At 57.8% G+C, this 17,024-nt stretch overlaps 2 protein-coding genes across 6 annotated transcripts in view; one reads left to right on the forward strand and one right to left on the reverse strand.

Moving 5' to 3' along the window:
• Nucleotides 1–5,091, forward strand: part of TSPAN9 (tetraspanin 9) — a 215,000-nt gene extending 209,909 nt beyond the window's left edge. For 2 of the 3 annotated variants that reach the window (XM_080661344.1, XM_080661343.1), the window contains 2 exons: nt 280–363; nt 1,907–5,084. In XM_080661344.1, the coding sequence (XP_080517470.1) occupies nt 280–363; nt 1,907–1,978 (156 nt within the window). In that variant the 3' untranslated portion in view covers nt 1,979–5,084. Of the gene's footprint in view, nt 1–279; nt 364–1,906 lie in introns of all 3 variants that reach the window. The other variant, XM_080661342.1, reaches the window with a different exon arrangement.
• Nucleotides 3,064–17,024, reverse strand: part of TSPAN11 (tetraspanin 11) — a 68,131-nt gene continuing 54,170 nt past the window's right edge. For 2 of the 3 annotated variants that reach the window (XM_080661345.1, XM_080661346.1), the window contains one exon: nt 14,168–16,707. In XM_080661345.1, the coding sequence (XP_080517471.1) occupies nt 16,648–16,707 (60 nt within the window). In that variant the 3' untranslated portion in view covers nt 14,168–16,647. Of the gene's footprint in view, nt 3,180–7,113; nt 7,473–14,167; nt 16,708–17,024 lie in introns of those variants that run through there. The other variant, XR_013960188.1, reaches the window with a different exon arrangement.

The following is a 17,024-nucleotide window of genomic DNA, read 5'->3' on the forward strand; positions in this document are numbered from 1 at the left end:
CACACAGGACTGAAGCCAAAAGGCAGGTGGAAAATGGGGGGCCTGGACCCGTAGTTGGGAGTGTAGTGGGGTGGGGGTATGAGGCTGTGCAGTGGGGCCTTGTGGGTGGAACCCTGGGCAGGGCAGGGCCTGCTCAAAGGCAGGACCAGGCTGAGGGTCAGGGAGGGACAGGAGGAAAGAGCAAGGACAGGGGCTGAAGGAGAAAGAGAGTGGGGGGCTGAGCAGGAAGGGTGCTCATCGTCATGCCGGGCCCTTCACCTTGTGGTCCTCTCTCCCTAGGGCTGCTATGAAAAGGTGAAGATGTGGTTTGATGACAACAAGCACGTTCTCGGCACGGTGGGGATGTGCATCCTTATCATGCAGGTGAGAGGGCCATCAGCCTCGCTGCACCCCAGCTGGAGGAAAGCAGCCCCCCCAAGTTAAGTCACTGACTCAGGCGGCCCCACCTCCATGCGCTGTCCTGCTTTGCGGCCTCTTGGTGCCTGCCCGACCCTACAGGCCCCAGAGGCACTGCTTCCTCCCATTTCCTAGGGCAGGCCTTGGGCCCGATGCTGGCATTGCGTGCAGCCCGCGTGTGGGTTTGCTGGTGAACACACCTGTCCTCACTTCACAGGGACATTTACCTTGTGGCTGAACTGAATGAAACCTGAGTCCTTAATAACACCTCTGAGCATGGGCTTGTGGGTCAGAGCCCACAGGTGTCAGTCCTGGCCTCACCGTCTGTTAGACATGTGTGACCTGGGCACACTGATTAGCTTGTGTGCCTGAATTTCCGCATCAGTATAATGAGCATGATGATCGTGCCTCTTCTCAACAGGGAGGGAGTGTAATATGCCTAACATGGGGCAGGGAGCTGCACCAAGCAGAGGAAGTGCCAGGCATGTGAGCTGTTCTTAGCAAGCACTTAGTGACACTGTTCCCTTAAGGCCTAGCCTAGATGACGGAGAGGGAAGAGGAGGGCCCTGCCTCTCCTCTTGACGACGAGGCTGACACAGCTGGCTGGGAGCACGAGGCCCCGACCTTTCTGGGGACGAGCATTTCCTAGGTTCCCTCCTGTGCCCACTACACATGGCTCGTATCCCTGGTGAGCAGCAGTGTCCATTCCTCTTGGAGTACTTGAACTTCACTCGTCGGTCCGTGGGAAGATGGTCACCATCCCGCACCAGGGATCCTCCTTATCCTAAACTCTGGGGCCCAGGGGCCAGATCGTGTCTGATTTATCTAAGTGCTCGCAGACTGAGCAGATGAGCTCTAATGTGAGCTGCACTCACCATTCAGTACCGAGAGTGGGGGTCATCTCAGGTCCTCCTGGGGTCAGAACCTCGGGGTGGGGCTCATCCACCCTGATCTCCTCCACGTATGTGTGCATCTCCAGTGTGGGAGCCAGGAGAGGCACAGTGTCACCTGCTCTGTCGCCTGTGCCCAATGCAGACTATCTGTGGTGACTGTGAGACCACAGGCTGGCTCCCTGCTGTCACCACCCCCTTTTAGGATTCAGGAGTTGAGGGAATAACAAACGAGTATTAATGTTGTCCTAAGCATCACTATTAAGACGTGTCTCCTGCAGCCCACGACATCACGCTGTGTATTCCAGAACAGAATGAATGAGCACAGGTCGCATCCCCTCCCCCTTTGCACTGCCTATTAGCTTCCGTGCAGGGTCAGCCCTGTGTGCACTCGGCCTCACAGCACTCTGAGATGGAGAGAGAGGTTCAGCGACATTCTGTACAGAGAGCTCTGAGGGCTGAGCTCATGGTGGGCCCTGGGCTGGTCGCTGGGTGCCCTCCTCTATTCACCACGATCCTCATCCCACCAGGTTTTTTATGCCCACAAGCAGTGGTACCATTTGCTGTCGGTGGCCCCAGCCTCGGGGCTTTTGTCTGAGCCCGTTCCCCGTGTCTTTCAGATTCTGGGCATGGCCTTCTCCATGACCCTGTTCCAGCACATCCACCGGACTGGTAAGAAGTACGACGCCTGAGTGCCAGCGGGAGCCCAGCCCCCACGCGGACACTGTGCCAGGGAAGGAGATTTGAGCTTTGTGTTGCCTGCCCGCACTCCAGACTGCTGCCCCCTGCACCCATGTTCCCCAGCGCCCTCCACAACCCCCGCCTCAGCCTTCTTGGGGTGGAGAGCCAGGGGGAGGAGGCGCGGAGACCTTGGGGTGCTGTGGGTGCTGGATTCCTGCATCTGTGCATTTGCCAAAGAAGACAGGGTGGGCCGGGGGGCGAGTTCGAGGAGGCCACACCGACGGTGGCTACCCCGCCCTTCCTCACACCACACTGTGCACGTGGGGGGCCGTGAGTGCTCCCGCCTAGCGGAGAGACTGCCCAGCAGAGGCCTCCCTTCGGAGAGCGGGGGCCGCAGCCTCTGGCCAGGGACCCAGGGAGCACCTTGCCCAGGCTTTTTATACCTTACAGTGTAACTTTTTTATTTTATTTTATTTTACTCTGATTATGATTATTCAGGAATATTATCTCAGATAAGTTTAGGGTTAGCTTTCTGATTTATAACTTTTTACTGTGTTGATTTCTGTAACAGTTTGATTTTTTTCTGAGGGTGGGAGATGGGTGGGAGAGAGGACGTCCGCCGGGTTTCAGTCAGGACAAACCACTGTGCAACAGTCAGGAGGCACTGGGTGAGGTGGGCCAGCCTGCGTTCAGATGCTCTGAGAGGAGGCGGCCGGTGGCACAGGAGCCTGGAAGAGGAGGTGAAACAGAGGCATGTGCGGCAGCGTGAGGAGCGTCCTGCTCAGGAGCCACGTGTCTGCGCGTGCTGGTGCAGGAGGCCAGAGCAGCGGGGTCCCTGGGGGGCTGCCGGGTGCTTTCCCAGGAACACAGCTGGAGCCGTTGTGGGTCCTTCCACTTCATGGATGAGCAGTTGTTTTTCCTTCCCTTCCTCCTCCTTCTGCCCTCTGCTGGCATGGGAGGCCCTCCTCCCTTCAACCCCGCGGGCCTTCCCATGACATCTGCCAACCCCAGTGATTTCACAGACATTCCTGCTAGAAACTCCCGGACACATACCTCTCGTTCAGCTGCTGCTCACTTTCTCACACTGCTTCTGGAAGGGGAAGCAGTCCTGAGGTTTTGCTGCTCAGACAGTGGCAGAGGACCCTGGAGTCAGGAGGGCAGGTGGAAGTGGTGCCCATGACCATTCCAGCCGGTGCACCGGGCTGCTGGTTCCTGCTGGGAGGAAGGGGGAGGTGTCCGTCCAGGTCCCAGGACTCATCTCCTTCCTCGGGGCTCATGGATGGTGGGGTGGGTGGCAGTCACGTCCCCAGTGACCCCAAGGAAAAGTACAGAAAACTGAGAGATGTCAGATTGGATCCTGTTAAGTAGCCCCAGGAGGAAGCCGCCTGAGTCAGGGCCTGGGAGATGAGAGGTGGGTGGGGCATTTGGCGCCCACTAGAACTTGTGCTGGTCTAAGCGAGCATTTTGCAGTTAAAGAAGAAAGTCAAGAATCTGTGGGATGGAGCTTGAAAAGGCTCCCCACTAGCTAGGTGGGACCTGGGGTGCTTCCCCAGGTGGGGCCTCAGGGAGGCTGCCTTTTCCTACACCACTTGGCTCCAGGCCTAGTTTCCCACCAGGCCACATCTCTCCAGCCTCCACCTGTCTGTTCCAAGAGCTGGGACTCAGCTGCCCAGCCAGCAACTCCTCCCCTGACCTTCAGTGCAGTGCAGTCAGGACCAGGAGGACAGAACTTTGGGTGAGCTCAGGACTCACGTCTTTGGAGGGTGGGGAGTGAGTTGGGCAGTAGAGCCACCCTCTGAGAGCTGGTGCAGACGGAGAGCTGGGGAGGTGGGGCCTGGGGTGGAGGACGGGTAAGCACACAGTTGAGCAAAACTGCCTCTGGGTCCTCTGGCCGCCTCCGGGAACCCAGTCTGCAGAGCTCCTAGCGGCCTGCCACCGTGCCATTGTGGAGACAGCAAACAAGCATTCAAGTCGCGCAGTGGGACATGATGCATAATGAGTTTATGCTGGGGGTGGGGGTGTTGTTTATGCCTATCAATGCAATTTTTAATTTTTGTTAAAATCAACAGCATAAGCCTAGCACCTTGGGGTGTGTGGCTTCCCTGGCAATCTTATGTTTCTGGAGCTTTAGGCCCTTGCTGCAGACCCCCTTCCTCCTTTGAGCCCCACCCTATCATCTGTCCTCAGAGCCTTGTCACAGTTCCCAAACTCCCTTCTGGCCTCAGCCTCTGCTTGGTGGCTCCGTCATTGGCTGAGCCTACACTGGGTAAAAGGTGCTGTGCATGGGCTGGAGCGCTCTTCCAAGCCCGTGTCTGGCCCACACTGTGTTGGAGGCTGCAGCCGTGGCTTCCCTCACCAGAGTCAGAGTTAGTTTAGTCAGGTCTGATGCAGGCAGTTTACATACGGCTCAGAAGGTCAGGGTCCTGCAGACAGCATCAGGGGAATGCCTTCCCTGGCCCTTCTTTGCAGCCACCTGGGGAGGTGAGTGAGCAGGGCCTGAGCCCTGCTCCGGAGGCTGCAGCAGGTGTGGGCACAGTCTCCCCCTGCACTCACTCCCCCTGCGGGCCTGGGCCTGCATCCTGAGCTCACTCAGGAAGGCTGCTGAGCCCACCCCAGATGCTCATGCAAATGTTCTGGTGTGACTTGGAACCAGGTGGCCATCCCTCCTTGTTTTAGTGGCCAAAGAGCAGCCAAATGGATAGAAACGCCTGTCCGGCTCTCGGGCCCCCTGCCCACCACTGGTGGAGGTGCTAACTAGCAGGGACCTGGCGTAGGATGGGAGCTGGGCCAGGTGCGTGGGGTCTGCTCTTGGTCCTTCAGCCTTTCAGAGTCCGGGGCTCATTTTCCCCTTCTCCCATTTCCCTCCTCTCCCCGCAGTGAAGCAGTAGTCCAGTGTTGGGGCCTGGCCTTCCTGCCCTGACCGGGCACTCCGGGGGCCAGGCCTTGGGCCCCTGCCCACACCCTGCCCACGGGAGAGCAGGGGAGCACGCCTGTTGGTTTCAAATGCACTTTTCTGCTTGTGATGCCGTATCTGCGTTTCCTTCATCCTGGTCCTGGCTTTATTGAACACCATGTTTTTAGCATGTTTTTAAATAAAACCTGATAATGTGTCAAAAGCACAAGTAGGCTGTGTCTTCGTGGTGTGTTTGTTCGGTCAACCATGACTGTGGCACCAGCCCTACTCTCTGTCCAAGACACGCCCCGCAGCCAGGGCCTCATCTCCCCTCAAGCCCAGGTTACAGATCTGCTGGCTTGTGGGGGAGGGTCCCTCTGTGGGTGCCCGAGGAACCCTAGCACCTCCTTTGCCTGGTGACCTGAGGCGGGTTTGGTGGGGGCTGACACATGCAGAGGGTCGTCCAGTCCACTAGCCTGTGGGCCAGGCCCTTAGTGTGCTTGCGCTGTTAGAGGGGCAGCGATGAGCCACTCTTGGCCTCCTGTGGGGCAGGGACGCAGCTTTAGGTGCAGTTTCTCCCCAACCCCCCTGATGATCCTGGGGCTCATCGGAGCCAGGAGTGAGGGGGCCTTGTGGTGGCTTTGCCTGGGCTGCACTCCCTGAGGTGGCTCTGAGATGGCTCCCCTGGCACAGAAGCACCAGTCAGTACGAGATGGGCAGCGGGAGGAGGGAGGCACTGAAATCGACTGGCTGTGCCACCTCACTGCAGGGAAGCCTCCCAGCCTCCTTGGCTGCTGTGGTCACGGTGACAAGTTGGGGTGAGAAGCTCAGACTCATCCTGCTTTGGGCCATTGCTGCAGCTCAGGTACCGGGCTGGGCAAGGGCGGGAATGAAGGCGAATGTGCAGCGTGGGTGTGATGAGAGAGGGAGCCGCATCTCTCAGCCCTGGTGCGTGGAGGTCTGGCTCCTGCCTCCTCTGGGAGAGGCCAGGTTGGCATGGGATTGTCCCAGCACATCAACCTTGGGAGCCTTCCTGCAGCTGCTGTGTCTCAACACCTGAGGGATTTGCTGAGGATTGATTGAGGCATCTGAGGTGACCCTCTGTCAAAGGTGCCAGGAGACCTTGTGGCTGTGGGGTCAGGAGATGGTCATGGCTCAGGGAAGGGTGACCATTATCCTCTGAGGATCAACCGAGGCATAGAATGTGGGTGGGAGCCATTTCCTCTGCCCATTCTTGCTCGCACTCCTGCCCCTCAGCCTGTGGACACACCTACTGGGATGCCCCCGTGTCCCTGTGCTGTCTTCTCTGAGGGACAGAGTGAAATCCATTGGCACCCAGGGCACTGGATGCACCGACTGTTCTGTGAGCACAGAGCTCCAGTCAGATTAAGCAGTGAAAGGCGGGCCACCTGGCCAGGCAGGAGAGGGGATGTCTGTTGGGGGACAGGGCTGGGCATCTTCCCCCCCTGGATACTTCTAACACTAGGCAAGGGCCTTCTGGGATGGGTTCTGGGCTCTTCAGCCCATGGGATGGGTGGCTGAGATGACTCTGGGGGACCTCTTGCTCCCCTATTCTTGTGTTAGGAGGTGGGATAGCTGCCTCCCATTGGTGTCCAGCGAAGGGCAAGTGAGAAAGGATGGTTTGAGGAGCCGGCTTGGTATGTATGAGAACTTCCTGAAAACGGCCCATCCAGGGCTTGCAGAGACCAGACATTATCACACAAAGACTAGAACACTAACGTGTGCCAAGCAGCTTGAATACAGTGGTGAACAGCCCAGACCTGATCCGTGTGGCTCACAGAGCGTGCCGCAGAGTAAATGGGGTTGCACCTCAGGCTCTGATGCTCATGTTCTCTAGGTTGGAGAGTACCTTACCCCAACTAGGGATGTGGAGCTGAGAGCAGAAGTGGGAGGAGCTGACGTGGCAGGGAGCGGAGGGAGGTGTGTCCTGTCGCTGTCGCTGGGGTTGGCACACAGGTGAAGGAGGTGAGCTTTAAGCCAAGAGCACAGGGAACTGCTGAGAGGCCGGAAGCCCATGTGCCGGCTCAGACCCGCCCTTGAGAACCATCCCTGTGGCTGCAGAGTGGAGGGTGGTTGAGGGGATAGCGTGGGTGCAGGGACCTCAGGGAGAGGTTGCGCAGGGATTTAGGTGAGCGATGACGCAGCCCTCAGGACACCGGTGGGATGGAGGAAAGAACAGGTTTGAGGGACCCCCAGGAGAAGCGATGAGCCTCGGTGACTAACTAGACTTACTGTGAGGGAAAGTGCATTCTTGCTGCTCATTGGCATGCTGGCCCTCGCCCTGCACCGGAGCTGACTGATGATTTGCACCAAATGCAGGGTGAGTGTTTTCTGGGCTCATTGCTCACAGGCAGGAGATGGCAGAGGCCGGCGCGGTGCAGTTATCTCTCCTGTTTTGGGCGTCTCGGCTTCACAGTGCTTTCACAGGTGTTATCTAGGTTTGTCCTGACCACGACTGTGCTATCAGCGGTCACTGTCCAGGTCTGGGTGGGAAGGGCGCTGGTGGGGGCTGGAGGGCTTGGCAAAGTCCTGCTCCGCAGCTGGGGTCCTCAGGAGCCGTGTAGTCATTGAATTTGTCTTGGTTTTGTCATCTGCAGAATGAGGATAACACCTATTTTACAGATTTGCTGTGAAGAAACCCAGCCTGTTCCTGGGCCAAGGGAGGTGCTTGGCAAGAAAGTGGTCAAATTTGGGGCTTAGGGCCCCTGCTGAAAGCTGGGTCCCAGGGCAGTGATCTGGGAGGGGAGTGAGCTATGGAAAGGAGAGGTGCATGACGTGTCTTCCAGTTTTGCTCTGAGATGGCTGCAGAGCACAGTAATTCACAGAAGCAAGAGGGAAGTCAGATTAAATGAATGTCGATTGGGGCACAAAAATATCGGCATTGCAATGGCCCCTTCTTAAAGCAGTCAGTAAAGATTGGGAGGCTATTGATTTAGCCATCTCATTATGCTGAGTTTAATGACAGCCGTGAGATGGACTACTGTGCCTCCTTAACCTGACAAAAAGAAAAGCAACATCCACAGGACACAGTTGAGCCAGGCCCTCCAGATGAAGCTGGAATTTCCCCCTGTGGGCCTGGAGACTGCTAGGTAGCTGATTGCCCTGGGGCACACCTGGCAGTGCCCAGGTTCCTCTGGTGTTCGGCTATGCAGAGAACAGGGACTGGAAGAGCAAGGCCACCTGATGGTCTGTGGTGGGTCTGGCGGGTAGAGAGTGTTACCCAGAGATTTTTCTTCCGGCTGCAGAGTTCCGGGACCTAGCCTCACCATTGTCCAAAGCAGGGCCGGCCCGTCAGGCGGGCAAGAGGACCATGCTCTGCCATTTGACAGCAGCAGGAAGCCCCATACACTTTGTCTTTCTCCTCCACCCTAACTCCCCCGCCCCCCCCCCCCCCCAACACACACACAATTGCTGCAACCTCAATAGATTTGTAATATATTTCTTTTTCTCTGTCAAGGGACCCTAGTTCTAGAGAGGACTCAGCCTTCTTATTTTACTGGTTGGCAACTCAGGAAGAGAATGTTGAATCTGACCTCTGGTTACCAACGTGAGGTTCTCTAAATTCCAATCAGGGATCCATGAGCCCCTCGTTAAACTTCCTCACCTCTTCAGGGAGTGCCTAGGCTAATGGGGCTCTGGCCGGCCTGTTCCAGCCTTGGTGTGTGACTGGCTGGTGGAAAGGGCCAGATTCAAGCTTTATTCACTGCCCCCTTCATCCCTGGCCTGAGCCAAAGGGTCCCACTGGGTTCCCCTGCAGCGCCCCATCCTTCCTGCTCAGTCACTGCTGGACAGGGTTTCAGCCAGTGACGGAAGCAGGGGCTTCTCATGGATTTGTTTTTAGGAAGAAAGTAAGTGAATTACTTTTCTATGACAGGAGAAAATGTTATTTTATGATCTTTTCATTAAAAGCTTGATGGAAAACTAAAAGAAAAAGAAAGAAGGGGAAGGGAAGGAGGAGGAGGAGGAGGAGGGGGAGGAGATGAATATCAGCTTTTGTCCCTGTATTTCCCCCACCCCATGGGCAGCCTCTCTGTTCTCAGTTGGGGACAGGAAGTGGGAATCAGAGTCCCACCCAGCTTGAAGCAGCCCACCCTGCTGACAGAGGTGTTGTCTCCTGCCAGGAAGTAGTGGCAGCTGACAGGCCAGGGGCAGCCACCAGGGGACAGCTTCCGCAAAGGCTCCCACTGCTCCCATCCTGACCAGGCCCCACAGGCAGCCAGGACCATGAGACGGCCTGGGCAGCACCCACAGTGCTGTGTGTGGCAGGAAGGGGCCTGGAGGGGTGCTCACCCCCTTCAGGCTGACTTGTGTGCCTCGGTGTACAGGCACACACACACTCACTCAGTGATGGTGCAGGGAGCAGACATCCGGATCCCATGAGATGGGTGACCATGGGCGCCCCAGGCTGGGTCCATCCCCCGGCCTGATATCAAAGCCAGGGAGGGCTGCCACTGTGATGGTTCAGTGAATGATCTTGACCAACGGGGCGGGAGACACAGGAGGAGGGCCAGGGATGTGAATCCCTGCCAGGCGGTCCCACCCCCTTCTGCCCCCCTAGTCCCTCTGTCATGGGTCCCCAGCGTCCAGCTTACCCAGGTGCTCTTCAGGCTCCCTCATGGACCCCACCCCACCTCAAGCAAGTTTTCTGGACAGAATAGTGAATGAAACAGAATGAATGTTTTATGTCATAAAAGACAAAGCATTTACTTCCTGTCGCACATTACTGGGTGGGCACCCTGGTGCTCAGTCCCTCTGAATCATAGAAGGAAGTCTTTTTTGCATTGGGGTGAAAAGTGCCTTACTCTAGTTTGGGGATGAGGACAAATTAGTGGTCTGGAGAGGAGGGTGGAGACACTAGCCCTCTGGGGAGAGATGGGGTGGGGAGCCAGGGAGCAGTAGAAGGTGTGCCTCAGCTTGAAGTGCCCCTGCCCTGCCCTCTCCGCACGCCCTGCATCGGCTGCAGCCTGCCAGGGTGATGCCCACAGCAGGACGAGCAGATCGCAGGCTCACAACGGGCTGCTGGGCATCACAGTTAGAGGTGTGGCAGTTCTGGCTGCCCAAAGGCGATTTAAGGGGAACACAACTCAAGCACACTTGTGAGAGTCTGGCTCTTGCTTGCCACCAGGAGTAGCGACACTCACGGGCGGTGAGGTCGGTGCAGTCAACCTGGCAGCTGGCAGGACCCTATCAGTGTGGTCAAGGGGCTCCTACCAGGCTCCCTCCCCTTCTCTGCGACACACCTGATGGGAATTCCCTGCAGGGGAGGAAAACAGCGACAGCAGGTAGTTTCAGATGCAGTTCCTTTATTATCGTGCCCCTGGCACCGAGGCTGGCTTATACTGAGAGCAGCGAAGGAGGGGGCTGATTACAAGAAGAGCAGTTTCTCTATATGCGATAGAGTATGGCGACTTCCCTGTCTCTAGAGTATTGTGTCAGCCCATATCCAGGACCGCCGGTTCCAGATCCCCAGGAGCCCGTCTGGCCTTAGGAACATTGGGCTGCCTGGAAATACTCGTGGCGCTGGCGCTGGTGCCTGTGGTGCTCACACAGGAGGGAAGAGGGCACGCGGGAGGCTTTGGGAGGAGCACAGGCCTGGCCTTGTGCTGAAAGAGAGAAGGGGGCGACGAGAGTGCCGTGGGGCTGGAGGGGGTGGGAAAATGGGGCTCTTCTGGGAAGAGGATCCGGCACCTGCTCTGCCAGCCGGGGTCACAGACGGGCTCAGATGGCCCCACTCAATCCCAGTGGAGGTGGGGCAGGTGCTGCAGAAAGGACAGCAAGGAGGCACAGTCCTGGCTGGCGGTGAGCTGCCCACAGCCGCCCCATTTCACAGAAGGGGACCCAAGCTTCACACCCGGAGGGATCTGAGGCCTGGAGCTGTGACAGACTAAGGTGGTTATGGGCTGTGGTCTAAAGCAGTGGCTCTCCAGGTGCGGTTCCAGGCCAGCAGCACCCACATCACCTGGGCACTAGCTAGAGACACAAATCCTTGGCTCCACCCTCTGATCTGAAGCTGGGGGCGGGGGAGGGGGAGGAGAGGGAAGGTGGGGGTGGGAAGGGGCAGTAATCTGTGCTAAAAGCCCTCCAGGTGACCCTCAGGCAACCCTCATGCAAGCTCAAATTTGATCACTAGCATCCTTGGCAGATGTGAGCGCCACCCAGTGGTGACAAAAAATGTGGGGTTCTCCTTAGCCATCAAACCACCTCCCCTTCTCCAGTTCTGTCCCCAGGCCCAAAGTGGCCAGTAAGGAGAGAATGTTTTCAAGGCTGATAGCAGGATGGGTGGTGGCGAAAGTAACTTTTAATTCACACCCCCAACTCGAAACCCTGAGGATGGACCGGGAGTGGCAGATTCCAAGACCAAAAGTGGCCGTGGGGCATGAGGATCTTGGAGGCACATCTTCCTGTGTGTCACCCCCACCTCTCCTCAGGGCCAGGCCTGGGGCCATGCACAGGGCGGCAGCCTGATGAGATTCTAGGCTGGAGACAGCTCACACAGTGCCCACCCAGAGCCAGGTATCGGCCACAGAGGGGAGGGAAGGCAGGCAGGAGGCGGTCAGCTCCACCAGCCGGACACCTCCTCCCTGCCCAGGCAGCTCTGTGATGCATGAGGCCGCATGGGCAGGAGAGGTGTTTTCTGCCACCTGGCCAGGCCTCCATGCCCCAGACCACTGTCTCTACGCCGCATGAGTGTTCACATCCTATGTGGGAATTCTGAGTGCCGAGGGCAGTCACCCTCACTCTGGTGTCAGCATTGGCTCCGGAGGTGGTAGGCCAGGTGCCCCCTGAGCCATGGCCCCAGGCTCCTGTGAGACACTCTGCTGGGGGAGGGGGGCCTGTCAGCCCGAAGGAGCCACACTTCTCTTCCAACCGCACAGAGCAGGGCTCTAGTGCTGGGGCCGGCAGTGGTCCTGCCCAACCTTGGGAGGGGGTGTGAGGCTGCTGAGGCTCCACAACACCCCGTGGGACATGCCGGGATGTTTATTAGAGACTAGAGGGAGGCCTGGTGCACGAATTCGTGCACGGGTGGGGTCTGGCCAGAGGCCCCATCGGGCGGGGGAGGGGCTGCAGGCGGTTGGCCACCGGCTGGCCCCCGATCAGGGTGATGAACTCCTTTAGCTTTTTCTTGTCCATGAAGGTCTTTATCTGGCTTTCAATTCCAAATGAGCTTTGCTGAGTAGAGAAGGGCGTGGCAAGAAATATTCAAAGTGATGAAAAGCAAGGACCTGCAGCCAGGGTGACCTTCCTTTTGAAAGGACATGTCTGTTCCGGGCTGAGGGTTCGGTCTCTGTGGAACCCGGGTCAGTCTTCGCATCGGGCAAGTGGAATCGCTGAGGCCTATTTGAGAGTAGCCAAGGCTGGGAGTGTGATCTCAGAATAGTTGAAAACACATTCGTGAAGGGATGTTATGGGTGCTCTCTCATCAAAAAGCCCACGCGTGTCTATGCTACACCAACAGGGTTGCTTTAACACAGAAGCCTCCATCTACAAGCCCATCTGCCTCCAGGAGCTGGCGGGAGGTTGAAAGTGGCCATGGGTAGATGAGGCTGGTGACAGGCGACCTGGCAGGTGTCAGCGGCTGGGCCGTCCGAACCCCAGGTGCAGGGAAACAGGCTCTGACATCTCCACTGCAAGGAGGAATTGATGGCAGCGGCAGCGGCTTCAGAGCTTGTTGCTATTTTGTTTTATTTTTATCTCCTTTTCCCTTTAAACCTCTCCAGGTTGTGTTCGTTGGAGAGAGGAGCAGCCTTTACAGCCTCATTGATGGAGAGCAGGCCTTCGATCTGGGTTCACACGCAGCCACACAGAGTCCTGTTTAGAAACTCGTGTGGGTCTTGCATGATTTGCTCTATTACCGATAAAGAGGGCTTTAGATTCTGGCACATAAATATGTTTCCTGCTTATCCACAAGGGCAGGAGGCCGAGCACAGCCACAGTTCTTCACTCCTTCACAGGCCTCCGTCCAAGGGCTGCGATGCAGGCGCTTCACACACGGAGGGGAATGGGGAGCAGGGTCAGACAGCCCTGCATTTCCCAAACCTTCTGTCTCAATCCCGATCTTCCCGCTCTGGGTCTGTAGCGTCTTCCTTTGGAGGCGGATTCAGGCGTCTGGGGGACATGATGTTTATCACACGCTGTTTTCCGTGTGTGTGGTCAGCATGGGGTGTTCCTGAATCAGGCTTCCTTCAGCATTGTGGTGGGGGGCAGCATGAAGGTGCAAACACAACCCGTGGGGACTCCTCGCTGAGCGCCTTCTGTATACCTTCTGTGTACCTGGTGGGTGTCTCCCCTCAGAAGGGGTGCTCCCTGTGTTTGAGACCAGCAGTTGGGGGGGCGGGGGTGGATCAGGCTGGTTGGCTGCCGCAGTGCCCTCATAGCCGCAGTGTCAGCAGGAGGGCAGAGTACCTGAGACCCTGGATTCCCTCTGGGGCTTGCAGAACCACCACCTCCCTTTGTTCTCCTGTTCTCCGCAGAGGTGGCTGTTGGCAGACGGCAGGACGGATGGATCCACGATCAGACCTATGGCCTGACCTCCAGGGAGGTTTCCTGACCCCTCTGTGTCCCCCGCTCACCTGAAGCCCCTAAAATAGTCGGGGTGCCCAGTGCTCGGAGGCTCCCGTGAGCTCGTGGAGGCGAGCCCTTGGTCATCGGTTTTTATTTTTTTACTATATTTCTTCCGTGTGCAGTGATCACACTTAGTCTGGAGCTGGGCAGGCTTGAGTGACCTTGTGGAGTGTCTAGGGAGGGGAAACGGCTGCAGTGCCCGAGGCCAAGTTCCAGGAGGCCAGCAGTGCTGTCGGGATCATGCCAGCAGTGCTGGTCTGTTGGTTCCTGCCCTGTGCTCTTGAGATTGAACCTGGAGGACTACTAAGGGAGCCAGTCCCCAATTCCACCCCTTTTCCGCCACTGATTGATTGGAGTCTGAGGGCTGGGAGGAGGGACCAAGAGGTCTGCCTTTCACCGCTGCCACTGATTGATCAGCTCCCGCTCCCTTAGCTCCCTAGCCTGGCGTTCGGTCGAGCCTTTGGTCATTTTGGATGTTACGGACCCTGGGTTTTTATATATTAGGATGGAGAACTGGGGGCTCTGGGGAGAGGGGTGGTGTGACGACAGCCACTGCTGCTGACTCTGCAGAATGGGGAGAATATACTCTCTTACCTTGGTCCCTACGAGATGGTGTGTCTATGTGACTAACACATTCTAAGCACACAGTAGGCCTTCAATAAACACAAGGCCCTGGACACCCATTCCCGCCCCCCAACCCCCCCCTCCCCCCTCCGCATGGCTATGCCTGAGGAGCTCTTGGAGCTGGGAGGAGGAGGGAGAGAGAGAAGGATGGTCACAAATATTTTAAACAAGACTTCATCCCCTCACTAAAGGACTTTACACTCCTGTCTCCCCAAACAGAGGTCATCCAGGGAGTTGGGGTGCACTACTCTGCCCAGGAGCTGAGGGAGGAAAGGGCAGCTTGGGGAGGTCAGGGTGTGGGTGTGCTGGCTTCTTTTCTGAACCTGTGTGCTGGCACCTGTTGCCCCCACAGGACTGCCATGGCTCTCAACAGGCACCCCTTCTCTCTCCGGGAACTCAGGGCCCTGCTGGTCTCAGAGCAGGGACCTGGGGGAGCCATCCTGGTACAGATCTGCATGCTCACAGGCAGGACCGGCACCCCAGCTCTGACTCCAGCCTTCAGCGTGGCCCTTGGGGAACCTGCCATACCCTGGGCCTCAGTTTCCTGCATCGTGCCTCATCTCCCAGGCCGTTGGCATGAACAAGGAGGTCCCAGTTCCCAAAAGTTCTGGGCTGCTCTGTCCCTCTGCGGCTTGGACCAGCCAGGTCCTCAGTAGCGCTCACAAGATGACGCCCAGCGCAGGAGCTGCAGCTCCCTCTGCCTCTGCCTCGTCAGCACAGGAGGTGGGCCAGGAAGTCAGCTCTCCGGGGTCTCCCCAGTGACAAGGCCTGGCACCCCGTCCCCATCTCCACAGGCTGGGGCACTTCAGGAAAGTGAAGGGACCCAGGAGGGCAGGCATGTAACAGGCTGCAGCACCCCTCCCACTGCGCCTCCCTCGGCCCTGGGCAGGAAGAGCACGTGCTCTCTCGGCCTCACTTGGTGAGACCTGTCGGTCTGACTTCTGTCCCTGCAAAGAGCTTGGACTCACCATCACCTTTTATTTATCTGTATGAGTCCCGGGAAGCTGGAGGGCAGCAAAGATGAGCACACCACCATTTCTTTTGTCCTTGATGTAGTCTGGGGTTGCTAGCAAAGCTGGTCTCCCTCCTAATGAATTTTCCTCAGCCACCTCAAGGCCCTCTGGGTGGAGGAGCTAAGCCAGCCAGGGTCCCCACCAGCCCCGGATGCCGGGAGGCAGGGAGGCAGGGAGGCAATGTACTCTGAGGGTGTGCAGTTTCTGCACAGTTGAGGGCTGTGTTGGGGACAGCAGTGACCGGTGTATGGGAGAGACAACACCATTCACCCAGGACTGACCCGGCTCAGCCAGAGCTGAGCTAGTCACACTGGGGACTGGACCCAGTGGGGAGGCAGGAAGTGACCATTCTTGTCCTTGGTTTTAGCATAACAAGGGCCCACCTCTCATGGGTGGGACGGGAAGAGGGTAGAGCAGGGCCCGGGAGGTGTGGAAGCGGGTGTGGGGTCTTCCTGTTAGAGCGTCTTTCTGAAGATCCCCCTGCCCAATTCATACAGCGAGGCAGAACCTGAGGAAGGGACTGCTCAGTGAGGCAGAACCTGAGGAAGGGACTGCTCAGGGAGCAGAGTGAGGCCTCGTGGTCAGGGAGCGTGACAGGGAACAAGTGAGGTTCAGGGCAGAGCGCCACTCGACTTGGAGCTTTACCTTTTCAGTGGCTCCAACGTTTCAGGCTCTGCGATTGGGTCCAATCAAGAGGAGTTTTACACTTGCCCACATTAACTGCCCAAGGTTTAAAACACTGGCAGTTCTGAGAATCAGGCCCTACACAGGAGATTCCTGGGGGGCAGATTCCTGGAGGCTGGGGCTCGGGGCCTTTCTCCCAGGGCTCCTCTCCTGGGGAAGGCCTCCAGGTGGCGCAGGCTCCTGCTGCGCCATATGCTGGTATGGCCAACTCCCCGCCTCCTCCACACCCCCAGTCCCCTTACTCCCTGCCCGAAGCCCCACCATCTACCACTGCCCACACCCAGCTCCCGGATGCCTCACCTCATTCTCTCCACTCCCAGGCCCTGCAGGAAGGAGCTAGGCCATGGGGACACACTCCTCCCACACGAGAAGGCCTTGGGGTGGGCAGATCAGAGGCCTGGGCCTTCTGGGGGCAGAGATAACCCTAACTGCCCACCATGATGCATTTCCGGGAGGCCAGAGCAAAGCCCCCAAACCTAGGTAGAGGTGAGAGGAGGGCTGCTCAGCACCGGTGGGGGTCACACTGAATGCCTGGTCCAGAGGGGTCAAGGTTTATAGTCCTTCAATGTAGTTTCAGGAGCTGGGAGGGAGCAGAGAGTCCAACTCTCTCACCTTCCTGTGGTCCTTGGGAGCCTTCTGTCTGTCCCTGGCAGGGCCAGTCCCCGCCTGGGCTGGCAGTGAGCACTCAGAAGTGGAGGGTCCCGGTCAGGTGGGAACCGCAGGAACTGTGGTCTTGGGCACTTGGTGGGTCTGAAGGGGTGGACACCAGGGATGGGGACTTTCTGGGAGTTTCTAGATGAGCTATGCTGGCTCCGCAGGTCTGGCAGATGGGATTTGGACCCTGTCCTTGTGGGGGGCGGTTGGAGGGGGACACGATGGGCCGTTAGTGAACATGCAGCTGGAGCCTCCGGTGCAAGCAGCAGGTGAGAACCATTCCGCAGGTCTGGCAGGTGGAGAGAGCAGAGATCAGGAACCCACCACGGTACGGCCAGCAGTGCCCAGAGCGCGGCTTCCCGCACGGAGTGCGCAGCTGGGACCTCCATGAAGGGCAGGTTCCCACGCGGGAGGTGGGGGGGGCGGTACTGAGATTCTGCGATTCTGACAAGCTCCCAGGGAACACGCTCTGAGAACTACTCTGCAAGAGCAGTACTTCTCACGCTTTAATGGGAATGAATCACCCAGGGACCTCCATGTGGGGGGCAAGGGGACAAGGTTCTGCACTACTAGCGAATGAGCTCAGTCCTTGCCTGGTCTGCGGCC

The sequence above is a fragment of the Plecotus auritus genome, assembly GCF_963455305.1.
Source record: "Plecotus auritus genome assembly, chromosome: 3".
Classification (NCBI taxonomy): Eukaryota; Metazoa; Chordata; class Mammalia; order Chiroptera; family Vespertilionidae; genus Plecotus; species Plecotus auritus.